At 40.3% G+C, this 25,567-nt stretch overlaps 1 protein-coding gene across 5 annotated transcripts in view; it reads right to left on the minus strand.

Moving 5' to 3' along the window:
• LOC134866991 (hyccin 2-like) overlaps positions 1-25,567 on the minus strand; it is a 43,489-nt gene that overhangs the window by 5,294 nt on the left and 12,628 nt on the right. For 2 of the 5 annotated variants that reach the window (XM_063887246.1, XM_063887247.1), the window contains 11 exons: positions 24,399-24,483; positions 19,721-19,797; positions 17,147-17,248; positions 15,416-15,595; positions 12,322-12,402; positions 9,474-9,589; positions 7,373-7,468; positions 6,180-6,296; positions 4,104-4,191; positions 2,895-3,051; positions 2,038-2,232 (listed from right to left, as the gene is read on the minus strand). In XM_063887246.1, coding sequence (XP_063743316.1) covers positions 2,038-2,232; positions 2,895-3,051; positions 4,104-4,191; positions 6,180-6,296; positions 7,373-7,468; positions 9,474-9,589; positions 12,322-12,402; positions 15,416-15,595; positions 17,147-17,248; positions 19,721-19,771 — 1,183 coding nt within the window. In that variant the 5' untranslated portion in view covers positions 19,772-19,797; positions 24,399-24,483. Of the gene's footprint in view, positions 1-2,037; positions 2,233-2,894; positions 3,052-4,103; positions 4,192-6,179; positions 6,297-7,372; positions 7,469-9,473; positions 9,590-12,321; positions 12,403-13,999; positions 15,596-17,146; positions 17,249-19,720; positions 19,798-24,398; positions 24,484-25,567 lie in introns of those variants that run through there. The other 3 variants (XM_063887248.1, XM_063887250.1, XM_063887251.1) reach the window with 3 other exon arrangements.

Below are 25,567 nucleotides of genomic sequence, written 5' to 3' on the forward strand. Positions count from 1 at the left end.
CAGCACCGGAAGAGAAATGGAGAAACGGAGAAGAAAAAGGTCCGGACTGACATGCACATAACATAAGGAGAAGACACATGCTCTCCCTTCGTTTCTCCTGCAGCATGGGCCCAGCGGTCAGAGGGCGACGAGCCCGCCGATCTGTGGAGAGCACCGAGGCGAGTCGCACACCTCATCGGATCTATAGCACTCCAGTCAGAGCTGACAGGCCACAGGGCTGAATGGACCTGTCTGCAGGCCATCACAAGTCAACCCAACACTCGATGAAGAGCTAAAAAGATGTTTACCTGTACTTTTTGCATTTTAAGGCCTTTGGACTACACTATTTAAATTTGGTTTGCGCAGCGCATTTACAGTATGTGCTTGGTCAATCATTTCAGTATGCAATGTCTTTAAGGTACTGGTGAAATTGTATTGGCCTTCATGTTTGTAGTGTCATTTTAAAGTGTGCCGATGCACCTGTGAGGCATTTTAAAAACTCTAATGAGAACCTATGGAGCTTACTGCTGAAAAACTGTGCCTATTTTTTAAATCACGACTGAAACCTTGAAAAAATATACACCTGTCTGATTTGAGTTTATGAAATAAAAAAACATTAGTAGAGGAGTGCTACTTGGATCTTTCGCGCAAGAAAGCTTTTATCATCATGGCTAGATAACAACAAAAACAATAAATATATTACACTAATCTTTTTGGCAATCAAAACGTGTCACGCAATCAACCCAAATTAAAAAAAACTAAGCTTTCTGCAATAGTGAGTTTAAACAAACAAAAAAAAGAACAATATCCTTTGAAAGAAGCTAGCTACAGTTAGCATTGTTCATTTTCACAGTTCTTAAATGAATTGAAACCAATAGCTTCAAAGAAAGAAGTAAATTCAATTGCATTTACCCCTGAGAGAAGTACTTCTAATCAAAGAAAGTCTGGTACACCGTGGAATATCGTTGTGATGCTACGGCAATTTGTAGTCATGATTAAACATGCTAATCCATTAGTCTAGTAATTTCTTATATCATTGCAATGCAGCACCAAAGCAAAGGACATGTGTTCAGGTTGGTATTACTAACGCAAGAGAATGTCCAGTAACTGCACACAGACACTCAGATTAACCCATAGAGCACCCACACAGAAAATCGACACACATTCAACAAGACAAAATGGGCCGTAAGACTGACGGGTTCTGGCAGTGAAGTAGCTTCTGTTAAAACTATTGGATTTGTAAACCTTGAAAATATTCAGTCTGCTGTCTCGAAATGAAATGTTAGTGTTCCAGAGGTTTTGTTTTTCAAAGCTTGCTTTAGCGTGCGCATGCATGATGAAGGGCTCCTTCCCACTCACTGAGAAAATAAACGTGGCAGAACAACAACAACAAAAAAGTTACCATACAATAAAAGCTGCTGAAGTGAAAAACTAGCAGTAAGACCTCTTCCTGCTGAATGGCTGCAGCAGATGGTTGCTGCTGGCCTGACTGACCCAAGGCGATGGCACTACACAAACAAGATGTCAGGTGCTCTGTGCCAGTTTTCTAAAATCTGTATATTTTCACTGTTTAAACAAGAGAGAAAATAAATCTTTAAAGCCAATTATCAGGCAAGAGGGTTGAAAAAGCTCAGAGTAAAAGGTCAAGCGGCAGACCGGGCACTGATCATGCTCAGTGAGTGACAAGGGCAGCAGTCGGAACGTTGGAGGCATGGCGAGGAAAAAGAGGGGGTATGACATGATGGCAGGCCCATGCAAAATGGCCACACTTCCTTCAAACCCAGAATAGGCGACTCTTCCGTTCTTGGATTAGACTATAAATAGCAGTGGTCTAGCAGTAGAGGGGTTGTTGGCAGAGAGTCTTTTAGACTGGATGAGTTAGTATACTCTGGGGAAGTGAAGAGGCAGCCAATATGGGTACGGCAGAGGTTAATAACTCCCTCAATTTGATGGAGGAGGAGAGGAAGGAGCAGGAGGAGGGTTGGGGAGATACAAATCGAAGCGGCACCTCCTCCTGAGACCCTCTCTGCTCTGAGCGTGACCGCCCCTGTCCCCTACCCTCAAATGTGATGGGGGGAATGATGCTGCCGCTGCTGCTGCTGTGGTGGCTGTGAGGCCGCCCTTCTCTCTCCTCTTTGGATGCGGGGTCCCGGGGAGTGTGCTGATGCCGGTGGTGGTGGTTGTGGTGCTTGTTGTAGCTAGGAGGATTGATGATGTGGCTCAACTCTGCATCAGTTGAGGCGTCAAAACAATCTGGGAGTCAACAACACAGACGGGGAAACGTGTTTCTTTAGTGGCGGAGAGGCTGGGCTCATTTGGGCCTCATGGTGGGCACAGCGGGTCTAACAGCTGTCTGTAAATGGATTTGTAGATTACAAATTGATAGTTTAAAATGAATGAACTGCCCCATTTATCGCCCATGTTTAAATAGAGTCCGTAGGAGCTAAAGGCACCATTTTGTCAGGTGTTTGTCACACCTCTAATTTAAATGGTGACACAAAGCACAGCACACACTTGATAGACAAGACGAGCAAGACAAGAGCCGTCAGTGGCACAAGCATCTTAACACAGAGAGGCTACATGACGACAGTTACGTACTGACATCAAACCATTTGGACGATGCTCATGGTGTGATTGCTTTTACACAGAAACAGATTTCCTTCCCACTGCTACGGACAAACAGGAGGAAAGTTATTCTCTCACCAAATAGTTCCCTCATGTGGCATTCCACTCATCGGGGAAAAAAGGTTTGTAAGTTACATCTTAAATCCTAAAACACTGATGCTTTTCCTTGCATAACATAACTCCGACTGAGCTAAATCAATAATGAGGGCACTAGAAAAAAGAAGTGTTGTAATGGATCTACTCTCCTGCTCCTCTTCTCTGTTCGCTGCGGCCATGACGGCAGGTCTTACCCTCTCTCTTCCAGCGGTGGCGACGTATGGAGGCGGTGGTGATGGCTGACATGGAGATGCGGTTGATGGTGGGTGTCACCTCCACCTGGAGCACCTTGCGCCCCCGTGGCTCATAGGGAGCGCTGTCTGGCAGCGAATTCTTCATGGCGTTCGCCAGCTGGAGATGACACGTACACAGAAACAAAGATGAGATTGAAAGCATCGTTATGAGTCCGACTTCACCACCGTCTCTGATTTAAAGGAGTGTGGAAATTCTACACAGACAGAGAGACAGACAGATACTTTATTTATCCCAAGATAGGAAATTGTTTTTGTAATTTCTGACATTTCTTAAAAATAGAATAAAAAACAAATAAAATAAACATTGAAAAAAGATATCTATCTATATTCCCAGTAGAAAAGAGTTATTTAGAAGAGTATCTAAGAATTCACACTTAAATTAGCTTTTTATTAACAAAACCCCACTTTTAAATGGTCTTCTATTCTTTTAATATCTGGTTATTTTTATATTGGTTTATTTATTTTATAGGTTTGAACTTCTATTATTTATTTTAACATTTCATTAGCCAGATTCTTTCTTCTTGATTTGTATTATTATTTAGTTATTTGAGTTATACTTTCATCATTTTATTTATATGTTCAATAGGTATTTATATTTTATCCTATTCATTGATTTCATCTTCCTGTATTTTACAGAGGGATCACCATTTCATTTTGTTTTATTTTGTATTATACCTTTTACTGCTTCGTCTCAAAGAGTTAAACTGTTATATCATGTTTTTTGCTGCATGTAAAACTCTGATGTGTTTTAAATTGTGATGTGTAACTTGTTAAAGCACTTTGAACTGCACCTGATGTATAAAAAATACAATTAAAGCTTGTTATTATTATAATATATATAGAAACAAATAGAATACTCTCTAATATGGACTGCAGGTGGAAATAAGCTCTTCAAATCTCGCATAAATCATCTCTTCTCTTTTCTGAGATGAATGTAATGTATGCATGGTCCTTGTTCAAACAAATACATAAATCAATATAGCAATCAACTACTAAGGGGTCAGAAACATATTGATATATTGTACTATATTACACTATATTTGTGTAAAGTTTGGCAGGTCATAAGCATCATTTGACAGTAGTGTTGTTTATACAACTGGAGTTATATAAGTGATTAACTCCATACACACGCAGTGCTGGTGCTCTTACCAACAGAGGCTGGGAGTAAAGCTCCAGCTGGGCTCGGTACAGAACGTCCTCCAGAGCTTCCCGGCCCATCTCCCACTCTCCATTATATCTACACATCACAAAACACAAAATCATTTAACGTCATGTTGTGAGCCTATTTGCGTAAACAGGCTGCCTGATGAAATGCCTTGAAGTCTGAGTCACATCCCTGTGAACTATTATTAGTTTAAAATAATGCCTTTCAGCATCAGTGAGGGAGGGAAGGAGAAGTTGTCCAGTCAGGGCGTTGTTACCTCTATGTCGTACTGCTGTCTGTTTAACCAGTGAATTACCACTTCCTGGCAGTTCTAAAACTCCACCCTAGGCATTTGTGTGAAGTCAATGTGATGAGCTAATATGGCAATAGTGTGCATGAGGGATGCATGGAACTGGAGCTGTGGTTTCAATTAGTTACCTCTTTGCTAAACATGAAGGATCTTGATAGCTGTGCATAAGGCGATGTCACAAACCTGTAGTTAACCGAGACTGATAAAAGGAACAGCAGCAAGAAATAAATACATTTATAATGAAAAAAAAAACTGCACGGCTAAACTCCTTTGATCCGGCCCTACGCATTCAACAATCACACAGGCGAATGCGTTGGGGTCCCTTTACACTCGAGATGAAAGGGAAGCTTTGAATGGGCAGGTAGAAAACAGACTCTGTGATGTTGTAAGGATGGAAAAACTGGCGAAAATACATTTCAAACTACAATCTGGCATGTGTGTATTTGTCCTGGTATCCCTGTGTCCTCCCCTCTCGTTCTCCTGATGTGGTATTATACAATGTGGCATTAGCAGCCTTATTAACCTAAATCCCAGAGTGTCCTCAATGAGAGCCATCTGCATGTGTGTAGTGGATTTCAGTTCACATGCACCATAGCGCTAAGGGTGAGACTCCAAGCCGGCGCTAAGGGCGACGTATGGTAGGGATTACTAAAAAGGCTACTATTCTCACACCCACACACTTTTCTTTCCCCAGCATAACAGAATGCTCCAATATCCTGATTGCTGCACTGAACCCTCATGGGAGTGATGAAGTAGCATGCATACTCATTCCCTGTACCCTCTCCTTCCCAATCCTTAACCACGGTGATTCCATTCACCCTCGTATCAGGGTATCCATCTCGAGCTTTCAACATGAGGCCGTAATCAGCTTTGCAACAACTGTCCTCATAGGGAATGAAATCACCTGCTCCCACAATGCACTGCCGATCTAATCAGTCCGTACAGTGGGGAGCTTCAGTCCTTGGTAGCGTACACTGTTAGGAGACTTTCTGCAGTGGATCGCAGAAAAACTGGCAGCCCTCATTAGTGATGTCCCGCAGAGCCACAGTAACACAATTGAGAAACAGTGTGTTATGTAGCTCATAAAGGAACTCATTTAGGTGATGATATCTGTTAATGTGCGCAACAAACGAGAGATTATCATCCTCCCTATTGCGTTTTATCCTTTATTTAATGTCCTCCATGATCATCCCAGAAAGAGTGGTGATGTGAAACGGCATGGATGGAAGCCAATGTTGCAGCTCTAATTGATTTTTATTAATAACAATGATCAAATGACAAAGTGGGAAAAATGTGACCATCAGAAAGGGGTCGCTCGTAGTGGGGAACTGACGGAGAATCATCACCTCTCAACGGCTTAACAGACATTTAAAGCAGCTTACTGCTCATTGTTTTGGTGGTGAGACTTTACTACGATGGTTCACTCTCAGTGTTCCTAAAGTGTTATTTTTGGCAGCAGCATCTTTTTTATGTGTGAAAAAGCTAAAAAAAAACTCCACTGTAAACGATCCACTCGGGAATAGATAGTCTAAAGGGAAGACAGACAGTTTGCACCTAGCAAGTCACCACAGCAGAGCATTTGGCAGCTATTCATCACATATTTCCCTCAAGAGTTGGTAGAGAACTGAGCAAACAGAGAGGAATTATTAGACTTCACAAGGTGGCTCACATTGAATTATTATGTCGCACCCTGACTGCTGGGTTTGTAAGTGAGCAGCTGTTTGCTAACAAGTTGGAAGCTATCAGTCATTACAGCTCTTGAGATACATACATGGCGTGATAAACGGCAGTCAGCATCTGCACCATGAACTCCGGGTCGAGCAGCACGCGGTTGCACGGTTCCCTCCAAAGCTTCTTCTGTTGCCGGGGGAAACCACATACACACAGCCTGGGGAGTAAACACACATACACAGTCCCATTAGTATGATGAGTAATGACGAGCCTTGATGAGAAGAACTGTAGCAACAGATAATGTATTGTATTGTCTTTGTTTAAAGCTTCTGATATAATGATAGTGAGGAATAATGTAAAAAGTATTATTTTTTTAAAGATGCGATGTGTGTATGCAGTATATAGCAGTGGCTTTCTGATGGGATTTTTAAATACCACATTAGGTTGATCAAAATTATTGCATCATCAGTTATGGAAAAAAAAAGACCCATTACATTATTGGTACAAATAGTTTTACAAAAGCAGTCAGGACATTGGATTGCATTACTATATTACATTATTACATTTTCGTTAAGGTGAAGCCCAAATGTAATTCCATTTTGAGACGTTATTGTTTTTTTCAAGAATGATTATATTATAGGGTGGAAAAAGACCTTAGGAAAACAGCATTCACATCAGCAAACCACACAAACTGTGAGCAAGGGGGGAAAAAATGTACTCTACACTTGTAGAGGTCAGACAAGGTCAGACGCGGGGATGTTTGGGGTATAGATTCAGACACTGAGCATTGTTCTCGTGCTTTGAAGTCTTTACAGTCTCTGTTTGTCGTCTGTCTAGACCGAGCTTCCTTCAGGCGTTGTCCGCCTCCCAGTAGGGAAGTATTCAAATCCTGAAGCGTCTGGGAGCTGCGGTGGAGCGACCACAGGGCGGCGGCTGCTCTACACAGCTTCATATTTTGAATTCCTCATTAAGCCTTTCTACTCACTCCAGGGCATCTCTGTGTTTCCCAGATGGACAGGTATCCAGCAGCGATGCTTTCATCCAAGCCAAACGCAGACAACCGAGCCTTTATGAAATTGTACTTATCAGATCCTCCTGCAACCAGGGCCGTCTGTATCAAGGGCAGTGTATGGCTACAGGGTAGAGGACGTTATTTAATGCTGGATTCAGTAGAGCATGTAATGGAGGTAGGAGCGGAGCAGGTGGGCACTCAAAGGGTACAGAAAGGACAAAACGCTGGACGATAAAATACCACAAAATATTACAAATGTTTTTCACGTGTGTTTCCCTCACCGTGAGCTCATTCTGCAGACAGACTGGTAGGAGGATAGAGGCATGTACACCACAGCAGAGTTGTAGCAGAGCATGAGGAAACACAGCACTTCAAACCTGCAACCATAAAAACAGTCTGAATGAAGCACAGTATGACAGACTCTGTGATTAAATCCAGCAAAAATGATTATGTAAGATCCAAAAAAACAAATTTCATTAAATCCAAGTTAACCCAACTTGCCCAATTCTTTTTTAACGTTCTATTTAACGTTGACATCTTTGCTGTAGACAATTACGTAAAGGCCTCATGCAATTTATCAACTGTGAAACTGTTAAATAGTCTGTTAAGCAAAACTGCTTGCCTTAGCGCTCCTTGTGAACTACCTATGAACAAAGGTTTGCTATACCGCTGCAATCACCCTCACACTCTCAACACACACCATGTGAGGGTTGTAGAGCCGGGAGTTTATTGGTATAGTATTCATCCATAAGGCAGTAATGACCTTTGCTAAGGTGGTTATGGTTCAGTTTTTGTATCAGCGGGATTACAGAACAACTAAATGCCCCGTTTTCATAAAACTTTGTGTAAAGGTGTAGCAAGGGACAGCTAAGAAGCCATTTGGGAGAAGATCCGATTCACAGGGCAGATGCACGCTTTATATGTACCATTAGTTAAAAGGTACTAGATGACATTTAGAGTCGGCAGAAAGATAGCACGCACTCAGCCCTCACAAGCGACTATGGAGGGGACTGAGCTAAAATATCGGCAGCTATCAGTTCTAATGCTAACGGTGCTAACAGTTAACCCTTGCAATAAAGGCAAAACAATATAAAAAATATTAATTGACAAATAAAAAGAGTGATGCGAGTTCTTATCTGTTGTATCCTTTTGACTTGTTGCAGTCAGTTTTTTGTGGGAAAATCCAAATACTATACCTCATATTCTCGACATCTCAAAGCTATCTGCTGCTGTGACAATCTTTGGGTTACTTAACGTAACCTTGGTTCTTTAATAACAGAGTGGGGTGTTTCAACAAATCAATATTACATTAGTTAAGGCGATTTGTGGTCATCTGTTTTGACAGACTGCAGATACATGAGAACAATTCTCAAGATCATTGAGACAGAGGCAGTGTTGTTAACGTCTCATAGATCACAGTGATGCTTACAGTGCAAAGACGTGGTGGTGTTGAAATGAGAGCAAAACAACAAACTTGAAGTGATCCATTTTCACATCTCGGTACAAATATCAATATTTTGCATCCCCATTTGGTGCATGTGTGTTTTGGAGAGTGTGTGTATTGATGGAGTAGATCCAGAAGGAGGACCTCGAGTGTAAGGGCCATAATTGACTCTGTGCACAGGGGGAGGTAAATGGCCTCATTGTATATCATCAGTCAGAGTGAGCCGGCACCTTTCAGGAGCTTCAGGCTTTCTTCTCATAAACACTATCTCGGGCCCGGGCACACAAATGGGTTTCCAGATAAGCAATGAGGTTGCTGAGATCCATTCACTGTATTAATGACACTCTGTTCATCATATCTGAGGGTGACGCCGCTCTGGACAAGGGCGGGATGACCAGTGTGATCCGTGGTGTCCTTACACCTCTGAGGCACTAGAGCTGATGGGTTGTCAGTCTTTGCGCATGTGTCACTGCAAACAAAAAGCACCACCATTTCCTGGCAGGATTCCAGCATGCTTCATTACTATGCTAAGATTACCATTCATCCACAGCTGCAGAGAAAATGTGAGAGCCAAAAAAGCTCTCAGGTCTGCTTAGTCTGGGCAGAAGAGGCTGAATGAGAGTCGAGGGTTATGCTCTGATCATCTTAAAAGGTCTTTTTCATCTTATGGGGAAGGGTGAGATGTGAAAGAAGGGAGAAAAATAAATAGGAGGGATGATGACAGTCTGACGCAGCCACCTGTGTTTACTGAGGCTGAACGACTTACTGCGCTGCCATTTCTCTGTATCCAAGAAGCAACAAAAGGTTTCCCCCTCTGGTAAGCCATTCAGAACGGAAGACTTAGCATAATGTCTCTAAACGGCTGCTATTTAATCTCTTTTGTGGCATTACTGCGTCACAGATTATTCCCTGTCCGTTAACAGCTGGTGGAGTGGTACCTGTTCTGAGCTGTGAAGGTCTCTCTCTGCGGGTGGAGGCCGCTGTACACCACTCGGATCAGATCATGTTGACAGAGGGCCCCCTCTGTTAATGCCATGGACCCCAGGCTAGAAGGCTAAAAATCAAAAAGGCAGTTTTAGTTTAAATGTTAACTAGTAGATAGTTAATAGATATTACCATGAAACTTCCGCAGTTGATTGCTTACATTAAGAAGGTATGGTTTTAAAAGATATGACATTTCATGTGCATTTACATATGCAAATGAGGCTTCATCTTGTTCCTCTATGAATACTTGCTAATTTAAATTGGTTTCAGGATCGAAATCTGATAAAGCCAGGTAAAAAAATCTTGAGATATAGGTTTTGAGAGGGAAACTTGCATAACCTTCCTCAGTACAGTTACAGTAGGAATACAATGTTATACAAATCAGTGCATTCATGATGTATAAAAGCCTTTGCAAAATAATTCAGAATATAGACAGGAATGAAACTCCCATTAACTCAACACAACATGCTATTAAATTGACAATGATGATGTTGCAATTCTAACGAGGCGCAAACAAGCTGCTGTGCCCATCAAGTTGTTGATTGACAAACAGGGGGGGTGGCTTTGCTGTGCTCGGATGGAAAACCGTTGTGATTAGTGTTCAGATTTCATTACAGAGGAATGATATTACTACTGGACCTGCTCCAAACTCTCTCCCCTGACAGCATTAACTGGCAGCGCCTGATTGCTTTCTGTTCGCTCTATTTATTGGTTTTAAAGTTGGGATTTCTTTCCATGCTCAGCGATAAACTGCTGACTGTGCAACTCGGACACTGAAAGTTACGTGTTGCATTTCTCCCTGTATCTTCCACACAGTCCGTCATGCTACATTAAGCTTACAATGTTCCTTTCATCCATTTAATCCCCGTTTCTATTCGAGTCCATCCACTACCTTAAATTATTCTGCTCACCCATTCTGACAGGTTAGGGTGTCCTGCAGTGTTTTATAGTTGAAGTGCGCCACCTCACCTGACGTGAAGATAACCTCCATTAACACCATAAAGGTCATTCACTTTCATGAAATGAAATATTAACCTTTTGTGGTGTAAATGTCAAGGTGTTACTTCAAACATCACATGACATACCCTTAGTAAGTCAGGCACGCGTTTCGGCCGTCAGTACCTGATTTTTTTACACTGACAGGGAATTCGATTTGGTGTCTGGTGGGGCCCACATAAACAATCTCAGATACAAAGAAGTATTTTTAAGAAACTATTTAGCAAGCATTAAAAAACAAAATGCTTAAGACACTATTTACACTCAATTTAAATTGGTAAAACAGATATGTAGTCAGAGCAAGAAGTCAAGCGTCTGCACTATGAAAGCAGGAAGATCCACTGCTTGTCTCATTATCTTGGCTTTTAAACACATTTTAACGATCGTTTTTGAGATTGTTTGCTGTTTCAGTGTATTCGTTTCAATTTGCCTTGCCTTGTTTTTTTTAAACTATTGAATCGATCTGAACAATCAAACAGAGCAAATCAAGTTGATAGAGTAATTCAATCCTGTGTCTTATATTAACAATTTGAGGGGAAAGTAGCACACGTAACGACTGAGTGACAAATAACTTTACGTCCAAGTGAGAACAAACTACATGACCTATTCTGATGGCGTGCAGAGCAAAAGTCACCCCTATATCGTCTTGATATTCTTGCATAGGTATCTTGGGTGATGCGTAGTGGAGATGGACGGGAGGATAGATTAATTCAAAAAGAAAGACTGGGGAGTATGCTTAAGCATGAGGCCTGGGGATAAGGCGCTGTGATGTGTGGAGCAGTACTACAGCCTGGGAAGCTTGTTGTGACTCACGCACACAAAGACCTCCCCTCACCCGCCTCCATGCTTCCTTCATTCTCACAGCATGGAAGAGAGAGCTTCTCAGGCTTGTAATTACAGGGATAAATCACCCTCAGCATGCGCCACACACTGTAGTCCCATCGACACTCACTGGCACACACATGAGCACCTACCTACTGATGGCTGTCATACTGTATGAATAAATATCGTACACGTTTTGCACTGAAAATAGCCAAACACACTGCTTCTGTCTGCACTCAGTAAAAGATCCTAGGTCAGCAGTTCCTGTTGAATAACTTTCTTGTGAAATCCAGCTTAACACAATAGTCAATACTGTGCCCTGTTTAAGGAGACAGGTAAGAAGTTGGGTTCGTTACAGAGTGACTAGAACCGGACTAAAGTTTAAAGTCAGCTTATTGTAAAATAAAAAAACTAAGCGACAGAAACAGAAAAACCTACCTAAACCTTGTTGTATCCCTGCCCAAAATCTTCAAGCTTAATGTTTTCAAAATCAGACTGGTGGATAACGGAATAAAGACGGTTCAGTCCTTCAGAGACCTCAGGTTATAGTTAGTCAAAACAAATAATAAACCCTCAATGTCAGGCTGAAAATCCTAAGAAAGTGCAAAAATAAATGGGACAATCTTACTCAAATAAGTATTTCATAGTGACGCTTTTGCTGTACACACGATAAGTGAACTGAGAAGGCTTTGTTCACCATGTCTTCTGACAGTTGCTGGGTGCTTACTGACACCTTTAAACACACAGACGGATAAGCCCTGAAGGTGAGGTTAATGAGAATTTACCTCCTGTAGCATTTGACACTGAGGATTTGTCATATCCCAAGCAGCCACTTAAATACATCTCTATAACAGTCAGTGGGAAGAATGCATACAAGAAGGACAAGAAGAGTGAAAGTAGATAGAGTACACTGAGAACAGAGGTTCTGTAAATACAAAAATAACTCTAAAACATTGAATAATAACCAATAGGCAGGAGCCCCACCTCATGATATATCGATGGTTTGGACAGAGATGGGATTGTGAAGGAGAGGAGCCGGCTGTTGCCTTCTTTGTCAACTATCTCCTGTAAAAACAGAGAAAAAGACAAAAAAAATGTGTTATTACAGGAAAGGAGGATTGTTTCAAACATGACTTCCATTTATATTCAGATTTTAATTCTGATTGCAAATCTTCGACTCAGTTAAGCCTTTCTTTGTGGCCTGGGTGAAAGCATTTAGCAGCATCTGGTGCTCCGCCCTCACTCTGTTGGTGTAAGACCGCTCTGCTGCTCTTGTTATTGACTCTGACGGATTAAAATGTCACTGCCAGCAACATCACCACTCAAATCCAATTCCACACTGTGATAGATAGCCCAAAGATGAATCAGTTCATGATCATGATGCTGTTTTAAAAGTAATGCCTGATTATCGGAACCAGTCACAGTCGCAGTTGAAAAGATAATGAAGTCCATTCGCGTTGAGATGAGCATTCTTCATTTGACAGAAAGCACTTGTCATTTCTACTTTGCTCTGTAAACCAATTACGCGCCACTGAGGAGGATTCAAGTGGTGTGTAAGAGTCATTATCAAAGTAATTGTTTTTACAACATGTGGGCCGTAGTGGGAAACTGATTGGGAGACATAGGCTGTTCTTCATTACGCTACCTTATGCTTCTTCACATCCTCTCTCCTCCCGTGACCCTGGATATCGTCTCCCCTCCGCGATCATGGAGGATCCTCAAATCCCTTAAATGCACCTCGAGGAGACGTGGAGACTTCTAGTGGCGCTTAAAGCGACTTAACAAAGGAGCATCCTACGTAGAAGTCTTGTGACGTATAAATGACAAACCTCTACATGACACAAAGCTGGGAAGCCATAGGGAACGACGTCTCTTAAGACTGACGCTACTAAAGCAGAAATGTCTTTCACATCCCTCAATAGGAGGAGAGAAGACGTGAGGAAGAGGCTGAGTGGGAAAAGCGAGGAGACACATTAGCATAATAAAGAAGAAACCCATTGAAGTTTTCTTTAAGTGTGTAAAAATCCTGGGTATTATTTGTATAATCCATGTATTAGGTGGTAGCTGGTGGAGTGTATGTTGTGTCATTAAATATGGATGAATGTACTTCCACTGAAACATTTATTTTTAAAGTGGTCAGGTTTTTATTTCCTGGCTTGGTAAATGAATGCAAAGAAAGCTGCAAAAACAAGTCTGCATTCACTCTTCCAAGCATCCATAAAATCATTTTAAATGAGCTTTTTATTAGCTTCACCCCAATGGTCTTTTATTCCTTAAATATTTGGTTATTTTCATAATATTTGATTTATTTTAAAGCTTCTGTATTATCTATTTTATTAGCAAAACTCCCTTTAATGTTGATGTTTAAATCATTTGACTTTTATTAATTATTACATTTGTATTATTTATGTCTTGTTTTATTTGTATTAATGTATTAGGTGTTTAGATCTTTTCCTATTCTTTATATTAGAAATGTATTTACTTTACAGAGAGGGATTACCATTTCATTGTGGGTTTTTTAAATGATACCTGTTACTGCTGTGTCTCTTGAAGTGTTAAACTGTTATATCATGTTTTTTGTTTCGCTTAGTTTTCCGTTGTTCTAAATTGGGATGTGTGCCTTGAAAAGTGCTATACAAATAAAGCTTATTAGAATGATTACCTTGGTTACCAAACAAGTATCTTGCAATTGTATTCCCCATTCTCCCAGTAGTTAGGCCTTGTCCTGCCGTTCACTGGCCTGCAGAGTATCTCTGAATATCTGATAGGACTGCCGAGAGCAAAGCTGTTTATCAGAACATAGTCACTGTGAGCATAGGCGAAACGTGTATGTACAGGGCAGCGGTGTGTGTAAGTGTGGAGTTGTATGGAGGAATAAATTATGCATGGATATACCTTCAGTGGTGCTGGCTGACATGGAGCTCTTCCTATTGATATATCTCTAGCTCTTAGCCCATTTCCCTGAGGGCGTTTCCTGGTGATGCAATCTATCCATTAACCCGGAGATTTCCCTTAAGATTGTCTTTAATGTCAACAGACAGAGAGTCTCACTAATCTTCCACCTGTATTTCTAGGTCTGAAATATAACCAAAGATTCACACAGAGCCTTTCACAGCTATCATTAGAGTTGTATAAACAAATGTGATTAGCTACAGGTTCAAAGACAACTGTGCCTTTCATCTAAAAATATCTACCTGTATTCATCCATATTGACCAGTGGAAAAGTTTGCATATTATTATTTCATCAAAGTCAGATATTGAGGCTCCCTAATTAATAAATAAGTGGAATTATGGATAAAAATAAGGTTTTCTATGTTGAATGTCAGTTATTTGGCAATATAACAGCCACACTAGCTGGTTAGTAGTACTGGTTAGTAAATGATCGCATTATGTGTTCGAAGAGTTAATGTCAACACTGTGGGTATCCCTGCTGGTGATGGTGATAACAATGAAGTGCTACAGTCAGGGTCATTCACAGGGCATCATCCCTCAAGCTGTAGGGACTCAGAGTTCCTCTAAAGCAGTCTTGACCTTGGCCACGGCTGCCCAATTCTTTTCGCTTCGAGGGCCAAAACTGAATCTTAAGGCTGGCTAAAAGCAATAAATAATCCCAATGTCTTGTGTGCCACTACCTCTCCTTACCTCACTTGTGCCAAACTGACTTCCTGAACAAAGTATTACTCTGGATGTCCTTGATCAGACAACATAATAATTTGCTATACTTGATATATCCAGAGCTTTTTTAACCTAACAACAAACAAAACAACGAATAGAGAAGCAATGTATCCTATAACTGTTTAAAATGACACATTTACAATTACATTTGCTTTAACCAAGAACATCTGTCAGGGAAAATCGAACCTTAGGAGCTTAACTTTGGCAGTCCTGACCAACTGTAAATGATGTCTCAAGCTTTAAATAGCTTTTCTATTAAAAGTGGCGTTTTGTAAATCTTAATAGCCTAGAGTAAAGAGTGTTGATGCAAAATGACTCACAAAAACTCATCTTAAAGCTAGCCTGTTGAGAATGAATTGTGCTAAATGAACACACTGCTAGGAGGTTTTGCCTCAACTCCCACCAGGTTATAGATGCCCAGGAGGAGGGCCTCGATGCACCCGTTGCTCTGGCGGTCCCTGCTCGCCGTGATGCGCAGATAGACCCAAACCAGCTCGGGGAGGAACTGCAGGGTGAAGCGGCGCAGGCGGTCTTCAGAGCTCCGGTACAGCTCGAACAGCTGGTGGCAGACGGGCTCCATCAGCTGGATGGTAGGAGGGGACATAAGAAATGCAAATCAGTACCAAGTCTGAGACTCTCGTGGAATTGAGTTGAATTAGAATGCAACTATGCCAGGGATATAAAATAAAATAAAAATCAAGATGGAAAATGACACTGACAGTCCTTTTTTGTTAATCAACTAATGTCTTTTCTGCCTTTTATTTCTTAGATTAACTGAATAATGTTTTGTTATATAAAAAGGAAAGGATGAAAGATGTTAGTCACAAATGTCTTTAATTTTTTTGTTGTGTCAGTCGAGTCAGATATTCATTTTAACGTTTAATGTTTGAGAGGCTAGGTTCGGTATTTTCGGCCATTTTTAAAGGACAAACTTGTTTGAAATACGATAACCTGATTAATACAAAGCATATATCAAGCTAAAAATATCAGAAAGAAATCTTAACATTATTTTGGCTCATTATAAATCATGAATGAATGTCATCCTGACCAAAACACTGAAGGCACAATGGGATGGACAGATGGAGGGAAAGTTTTGCTCCCGGTCAATAGTGGAGGCGTGTAGGAGCAGGGGGGATAAATCACTACAATGGAAGTCTGGTCAGATGTTCTCTCGGGGGACCAAGCTGAGCCAATGTGTTTATACTGCTCAGGGGTCAGTGAAGAGAATGCCCACACAGCACTACTGTCTGTCTGTGTGTGCGTGCGTGCGTGTCGGACTGTGGCTGACCCTGGGATAAGCCTCAACTTATTAATGAACTTGGCAAGGCATATGGCCCTCCATGTCAACAGCCAAAAACCCCAAACATGCGACAGTGAAGCACACTTTGCAACCTATCTCTCTCGCACACACATTTGCACGTACACAAACGCACACGCTTCCTCCTGGATCACTTGTCCCCCCGTTAATGGGATTGTGCAGCCAGATCGACAACACTAATGGAATTTAGATCCCTGGTTGCTTGACACCCAAATTCCACCACAAAAAAAGCAGGGAAGAAATGGGGGTGGGGGGGTTGTAAGGCACCAACTGTATCATTAGAGTGAAATTAAAGTCCCGTCTCATTGAGTGCCTCGGGCCTTTGCTCAAAAAGTGCCTCATTAGGTGCTTTAAAGAGAAAATACTGGGATTAGCCATACTTCTTTTAAAGATACAGCTAAAAAAAAATTGAAGTGTGTGTTCATAAAGTTTCAGTTTGTGCATCTATGACTATGCACTTTAGTGTGGGCAGCAGATGTTTCAGACTGGCGGACATCGATTTGTGTGCGTTTTTGTTCTCACTGCCAACTGAGACTACATCATACTGTATGAGTCACATGCAACACGGAGCTCAAAGACAGCCATACTTGGATTTTTTGATTTCCGTGTCTCACTATGAACACTTCCCTGTAGTACACTATCTACGTACTTGCCAAGTGCACAGGTTTCAGGAAGTGTTGTCTTAAATCTAACAAGCCTGATGTGTCCAGCTTTACACACCACTGCTTTTTTTGTGTGAACGCATTTAGTATAAGTGTTAGTATGGAAGAACACACATTGTGACACAGCATACAGTGCGAGTGTGTGTCCTTTCACCTCATTGTTGGGGTCCTGGATGACTCTGTAGAGGGCCGGCACCAGGGTCTTCTTGAGGTGAAGGCTGCCGGCGTAGCTGGGGATGCGGGTTTCTGGTAGGGACTGAAGCGAGGACAGACAAAGGTTACTGCAAGCAAACTTGTCTTACATTTCTTTCTTTTTCAGAATAGTGGTAGGACTTTAGGCATTTTTTAAATATTAAATAAAAAGTATCATGCATGTTGTGGGTTCCTTTGGACTCTCAGGATACCTTTGTGGGTGTGACATAAATACACACATTTTGCAACCAGCAGCTGCAGAGATAGATGATCTTTTTGATGAGGTTAACTAATTTCTTATCACTCTGCACCCACATCTAAATGGCACAAATTCATATCCATTTGCCTTTTCCTCACTTAAAAAATGACAGATGTTCACAATAATATCAGGGTTGTTTCTGTTCTTTTCAAATGCTCCCGTTAACCAGCATGCACTGAAATAAGGACCCTGAACCGAAGTGGGTGAATTGAATTCAGTCATCATTAAATTGTATTATTTACACTGTGTGTGCTTTTTCTCAGGTAGTGTTAAAAAGCACTGTGGAGAAAAAACACTGACTGGGCGATTCAGTGTGGGAGTGAAATCGGATAAAATAAATGATGAAATAACTCTTTGAAGGAGCTGAACAACCCAGAGTGATGATATCTGACAGGCTCAGAATATCCTGCGGAGAAATACTTGAAATGGTCAAGACAGTGTGTTTGTCTGCAGATGGCAGCAGGCAGAGATATCCTCTCCGGCTGCCTAAGTATGGTCATTTTGAGGGCAGAACACAATGTGCCCGGCCTGCACCAACTCACACAATGAGTCATACCAATCTATTTCCCTCTCTCACCATCATCACTCTCATTCGTTTCTCTGTCAATATTTGGTGCTCTCACTACACACACATTCCTTCTCATCTGGCTCGCCTTTCCTTAGCACTCCCTAAATCTCATACAGATCATTTGGAATAGTCAATGAACAGATGGCTTTTGTAGGACGCATGTATGTTGTCCTTCTTTTAAGTCAATTTATTGAACATTTTAACAAAGATTTGAAGTTTAAAGTATAAATAATAATGTTCATGTTCAAAATGGGCAAGAAGAAGCATAAAAGCTTTTCTAGTCCTACCCCCTCTAGCAAACATTGCTTATCGAAAGTCATACAGAATTCAATTCATCTCTTTGTACAAATAATTTTTACAACAAAAATAATAATAATAATAATAAAATATTTACAGGTAAACCCAAAAAATAAAATCTTCAAAGTCAAACAATAATGCTGAGGTCATCGGTCCTGCTTATAACCATTTAAAGTTTGGTTTTGAATACTTTTTATTTTAGTTTCAATACAGTTGCTCCAGCTTATGGAAAGGAGCAACTTAAAGAAGAAACATTTCCGATATTCTTAAAGAGTTATTCTGAATAGTTGTTTGTAACGGTTTCATTTTTGGCAAGGTAACCGATGGCAACAGACAGCAGATTAAAACCTTTTTTTTTTAGACTCAGCTATACTGGGTGCATAGCTGGAGCTAACCCGGTGTTCCTGGAGAGCATTAAATAAGATTGTACTCTTAAATTACACCAGGGTTAAGTCAGCTTAATTAATTAAGATTAGAAGTAGGAACTAACACGCTACAGTGCCAATGTACTGATCTATTTACTAAGATAGCTTTGTTTTTCTTGGGAAGAATGATAGCTATATAAATGAATACATCCTTATACAGTGCTTTTAAGACAAATGCTCAGAATGACTCACAAATTAACTGCTGTAGGAGCAACCGTCTTTTAAGATTTCCCCTAAACTATATTAACCTTAAATTGGGTGTAACGTGTTTCAGACTAAGGTCACGCAACTGTGTGTCAGTAAACTGCTAATGCTAATATGATCATGCTGCCACTAACAGCAGCAAGCTACAGTATAATTGAACTTGAGTGCAGCTGAACTTAAATCTATATTACAATGAGCTTTTCCCAATATTTGAAGACCTTGTTTCACATTCAGACATTAAAAAAACAACCCAATAACAGAAGGAAACTGTGATACTTTGTACATGGGTAATTGAAGCAGACTATTTAGTGATTTTGAGTCACTTTCAACAGCTCTTAGCCTGAGAGAACGTTACATGGCAGTGGTGTTTAAACACTTCAGCTTAAACTGTTTTTGTGGGTTCAAAGAATAATGAAACCAAAGGATAAGTGCGATCTGAATAGTTGTGGGTAGAGCTTTTTATACTTAACATGCATGTAAACACAAGTTGATTGAAAGCGTGTTGAAACAGATGTTTTGTGGTACAAAAACTCCTTCAGGAACTGTTTACATTGATTCAGTTCACAATGATAAAATACCCGGCGTCTTCACTGTCCTTATGGCCCACAATTCTTGTTTGCATCATGACAATTAAATTACAACATGCTGAAGAGGTGACGCAAAAGTTGCACGCTTAACACCCCATCGCAGTGGCCATGACGCCCACAGCATGTGGTTTCTGAGCAGTAAAAAACAGATGACCTCCAGGACAACATTTCAGCAGAGGAGAGGAGAGCCTTTTACCTTGAATTCTGAGAGCCATTCTTCGACAACACCGCGCTCTGAACCCAGCATCTTCCTCAGAGACCCCCCCTGGCTGCCTGGAGGACACAGAGGAGGGGAGGGGGGTTGGAGGTGAGATCGAGATGTAATGACATGGGTGGGGACAGAGTGGAAGAGAAACAACACAAACAATTAGAGAGAGAACATAGGGAGAACAATGTGCTTGTAACGACATATGGTCATATCCAATAAGGTGTAACACCAGTGGCGAAGCGTGTCACAACTGCACCTTCTGTAAAAAAGGGTAACGCATGGACCGAGAGAAGACGAAACAAGTCAATGTAACACTAATATTACAGAACAACAACACAAATACAACTCATTTTATTTAAATTGTATTTGTTTTTTTTATTATTTATTCTCTGAAGACCTTGAAGGCCCCGATGGTTCACTACTGGGTAACACCATTGCTTTTCAATGTCCGTGCACATTTTCCATTTTTACAATATGTATTTCATATTACAGCCAATCATTTGCCAAAAATAATGTTTGATACTTTCGTTTCTTTAATCAGCTTGAACCTTAAACGTTGCTCCCAAATACTTTGTTGGTATTTCTTCAGACAAAGGACAAAATTACAAACAAAAAACAAGCCTAAAAACATAACCTCCTTGGCACAGTTGATACTTTAAATAGAGCAAACTAAATGTTCACTGGATTATCTGTTTAATAGCTTGCAACTTGATATAAATAAAGAGCATTTATTACATGGACAAAAGTGATTGGTTATCTAAAGATTATGGGTAAGTGGTCATTAGTAGTGTTAGTAGTTGTAAATTGGATACAGCATGACAAATGCCTCCGGGTGGAAGCCATGACGCTGACCACAATGTTACATAAGGAGCCACCTAAGTGACCTCTCCTGTCAGTGTTGATAAGAGCCGCCTTGAACATGAGCCAATCCAGGCGGGCAGTCAAATGGGCTTTTCTTGCACCTCTCCAACCTGAGGTGGATAAAATAGAGACTTTTTTGGTCCTCAGATTAAGTGAACCGTTATGAAATCATGTGTAACTGAAAGTAAACCTAAAAGGGTAGCTAAACTCTGATCTAACTAGCACAGTTGCGGAAAAACAAAGCCTTAAAACTCAATAAAAGCCTAATTAAATTAAAACAGAAAGCTAGGGATTTCATCATCTGAATTTCCTATTGTATTATATTCACAGCATGTTGAGAACTGCATAAATAAAAAGCCACATTTTCTTCAGACTTCACCCTATGGAAAATAAATGATAATAATAATAATAATATTTTGAGAGCTTTTTTTGGAAACTCATAGGCACTTGACAGAGTTAAATATCCATAAAAACAATACACTTAAAATATATCAAACCCAACAATAATTACAGATTAAAAGCAGTTCTGAAAAGTCGAGTTTTGATTTCTGATTTTAACATGGTGAGATTGGGGCAGCCACGTATATATTTGGCCAGCGACGGAGAAGGCTCTTTAATTATTACATTTTAGAGAGTTAGGGTACAGCTTAAAATTAAGGCCAAAATCATTTCACTGTGATTGACGACTTTTTACTTAAGACTGTGACACAGCTACCATAGCTAGCCTTTAAGAAAGATACGTGCAAAAACAGTCTGCTATGTGCAATAAAACCACACTGTTGAGGCCTGTGTCATGCTCACACAAGAGCCTCAAACACAAGTTTACGGTCCAAATAACATCCCATAACCTGCATCCTAAACGGAATCTTTGGATTGAAGAAATGCTTGAAGACCTGTTACAGTGGCTGCAACAGTGTCAGCTCAACAGCCTTTGCTCCTAGAAGCGCCTGCGTGGCTCATAATGCTGTGGTGGTTTTGAGTTGATGGGATTAAGGATTAGGACTAACTCACTATATTCTCATTTCAAAGAGGGAAGGTCCCACTTATCCCACACAACCGCCTCTGCAAGCTGATTTGAAGTTTTTAAAGCTGTACAATTCCATTTGTGTCAGTGTTTTGAAATGAGATCATTAACTGAAAGCAAATGTCTTCATACTGTTATTTAAACAGAGATCATAATCTAAGATCTGACAAATTCTCTCCTCTCCTGGCCCTGTATTTCCTCCTTTGACACCAAATGTGCTCCACAGCGTGCGACAAGTGACAGCAGAGTGTTGTAAATACACTTATTGCAGCTGAATCTGGGTCACTGTCCTCGGTTCACTTCTGAATAAATAAAATCAGACCCCAGAGAAGTGTCAAGAACACTTGTAGGAATATGCATACACGTACTTTGCCAGCAATGAGATGTATAAGCCCTTACAAACTGTTCCTTTTTGTACAGTAAGTCACAAACAGTGTAAACTGTGTGCACAGTTAGATGGATCACTCCCACAGTGCACCATAATGTGGACACACCCTTGTTTAATCTTATTTGGTACGCTCAAATCATCACAGGCCAGGACATTTGCACAAGCACTGAGGCTTCTCTGAATTTACATTACGTTTCTGACAGTTTTTATTCTGCAACACAAGATATGCAAATGTCTTTTTCTGGCCCAAAGAAAGTCTGATGATGTAAATGAATAAACGTGCTGAAATTCAAAGCCTGGAAAGTACAAGTGTAAACTTACTGAAAGATTAGAGCTCCAAACACAATTTAGTTGAATGCAAGTCGCATGTAATTACATTTTGGGTTTGTTGAATACAACATTTGGAATTTCAGACGGCTGCTTAGGATGCAGTTCTTATCATAGATTCTGGAGAAGGTATCAAAATCATTTTCAAATCAATATTTGGATGGATTAAAATGACTTTCGGGCAAAAGTTAAGTTATTAATTCCTTAGTTAAGACGCTGTGTAATAAGCAGCATTATCTGGAATGTAATTTTCCCAAAATGAATCCCTTCAGGGTGCTGATACTCGCTCAACCTGTTGGCATGTATTATCACAATATTGCCAGCTTGCTGTTCATTAACTCTTTTTTATTACATGGCTTAGTTGAATACTCAATTCTGATTGGTCCATTTGGACATATCAGAGGTTAATACGACAGTAGTAAAGACTGCTGTTAAGCACTATAATGAGCATTGCTAAGGAGGACCACAAGAGAGAAAGGAAAAGATGTTCAAATATGGAGCGCTGGACGTCAGATAAATCAACAGAAGCAGACAGGAAGTAAACACACAGGAACATGGTATGGGCTTTGTAGTGTTTAAGGACTTGTTAGTGGAAAAGAAACTGTCAACAGAGTTTGACAGTCACAGAAAACACAAAACATAACACATCAGAGCTGCCTTCATTTTAAATTAGGTTGTTGTCGGAGGAGCGGAGTTTTATTTTCTTAGCGGCAGCAATGCGATAATTTCCGAGTTAATGAAATCATTTCAATAAATATTGGGAGTCGAGTTGTTTAGTATGTGTCCGTGTAATAAGCAGGATATTGTGCAGCAAGGCCTGTATATCACAGCAGCGGACAAAACAGCAATTTGAATCCCAATTGATTCATGTGATTAGTGCTTTGCAAAGACTAAACTATTTTTAAAAAGTATTCTAGAGCTCCTTCCTTCAGAAAAAAAAGTAAACATGGACGACCCACGGTACCATGAAACCGTTTCAAAGCACTTCAGCTTCAAACCAGTATTTAGAAGATACAATTAAAGCAAATCCAACATAAATGACGCCCTCCTCCCTGAATGGTGCGGATAAGCCTGAAAATGTTACAAAACAAGCTTAGAGGAGCGGACTATCCGATCCGCTGTGAGGCTGGAGGAGACGGATCATGTTTGCCGCTCAGAGCAGATGAGGATCTGAACGAGTCAAATCTTTTTGTGCGAGCACTCGCTTTAAATCCGAGTGTGTGAATGCAGAGGCTCCATTTAGTAAGCTGGTTCAGCTCTTCATGAAAGGCTGACTCAGTCTTTTCCTCCGGCTTGTCAAACAGTCAAAGACACACTGATGTGAAATTCTCCGTCGGCAGGGCAGGCTTATCAGTTACCATGGGAACTGCATTAAAATGACTTTCAGGCAATGGCGAATATTCACCAAAAAGAAAATGTAAATATTATATAAATGATATATATTCTCATCATGTCTATAAAACTGCGGGTGTCAGGTAATAAATCAGTACATTAAATTTAAATCTGAGAATATAAAACATCAAACATTTTAGTTTAACTTTTTTTCTTTATGTTATGATTACATTTCTTTACTGACTGTTTGGGGATTTAAACACTTAATTCAACATTTCACGTGTTAAAAATTTAAATTCTTTCCCCAAAAAATGTCTGTAGCAACATGAGGCTAACATTGTGAAAGGTGATTGTTTTAGTACATTGATGCTTTCTGGATTCATTGCAAGAAGAAAACACATAAAAGTGAAACATTAAAGAAAAGAGGAAAATAAATGGGATTAACCTTAATAAAACATTTTAAAAACATCAGTAAATGCATGATTAAAATAATAAAAAAACATCCCTAAATGACATCCTCATCAACAGGTCACGTTAAAATCTCATTTGCAGTTTCTGGCATTATAAATCACACTGATATATAAGGATCATAATGAATATCAATATAGACTGAAATAACACATGAAGAGCTACACATTTAAAAAAGGGATCATTGTTATGTCATCAAGGCAGAAACGTATCAACATGAGTATCAATTAATAACAGAATGAAACAGTTTGAGAGGAGGTGCTCACCTCAGTGTCCCAGAACTCAGATCTCCACTGGGAGAGGCGACTGGTTCCCCACAGCGTCACACATCTGTCAGTCACTGACGGTCATCTGCAACAAGAAGGAGATAATCCTACATCAATGGATGAACTGGCACAGGTTTAAGGCGAAATCCCTGTTAGCCTATATTTAAAATGAACTTAAACAGCTTTAATACACAACAGTTGATGATTTTTCAAATCTAAAACGTGAGATTTTGCTTCCCTCGTCTTAAGGTAAAGTACATTTTATAACTTCAGGATAATAACTGTTGGTTAGGCAGATCTGATGACATCAGCTGATGAGTGTTTCAGACAGTTTTGTAAATCAAAAAGATAACTGGCATATTCATTAATAATAATCTTTCGTATCTTTTGTGTTCTTTATCATTTGTTACTTAATTTTTCACAGAGTGGTTTTTAAAAAATGATTAAAGACTTCAGGAAGATTCACTTCACAAGCCTCCTGTAAAAGCAGCACAGGTCAAATTTAAAGAGCATCAGCGGGGCGCCTGACCACACGCATTCAGAGCAAACAAATAACATATATCCAGCTGTTCAGCAAATGCTGTACGAGGGTTTTTTAGAAATGGCACAAGGGGTCAATTCCCAAGTTTCCTATAGTTGCATAGCAACAGTCAGCTGTCCAAGTTGTTGTCTTCAACAGCTAGAAATGCATATTGATCATCCATACCCAACGTATTTACTGTACTGGCAGGAAAGACAAGTCTGCAGGGAGCTGGTACATCACGGAGCGCTCCATCTGATGCTGAGCACTTCCAGCACAGCCTCGTGTTTATCTGAAGGACTCCGAGATTAGCAATTCATCACAAGGACTAAAGGAAATTACCATGCAGGAGTCCCATCTGCCTAGAGTGATGTGTGTGAAGAGGGTATTTATTTCCCTTTGACAGATAAGGCGTACTCATTTTGTATGACTCATCAAAGCAAAGGGTAACAGCGGCGCCAGGTCGAGTGAACACAGCGAAGAGAGCGGCGAGGGAGGGCTAATACAACACAAACAAAACATATGTTGGATGACAGAATACGCTACTCAAATGCTTGGCGGGAATATCTTTGAGTTCTTATAAACCAAATAAATGTAATCAACCTAAATTGAGCTGTCTGTCTGACTTGGTAGAAATGATGTCTCGCAT

The sequence above is a fragment of the Eleginops maclovinus genome, chromosome 7 (genome assembly GCF_036324505.1).
Source record: "Eleginops maclovinus isolate JMC-PN-2008 ecotype Puerto Natales chromosome 7, JC_Emac_rtc_rv5, whole genome shotgun sequence".
NCBI lineage: Eukaryota > Metazoa > Chordata > Actinopteri > Perciformes > Eleginopidae > Eleginops > Eleginops maclovinus.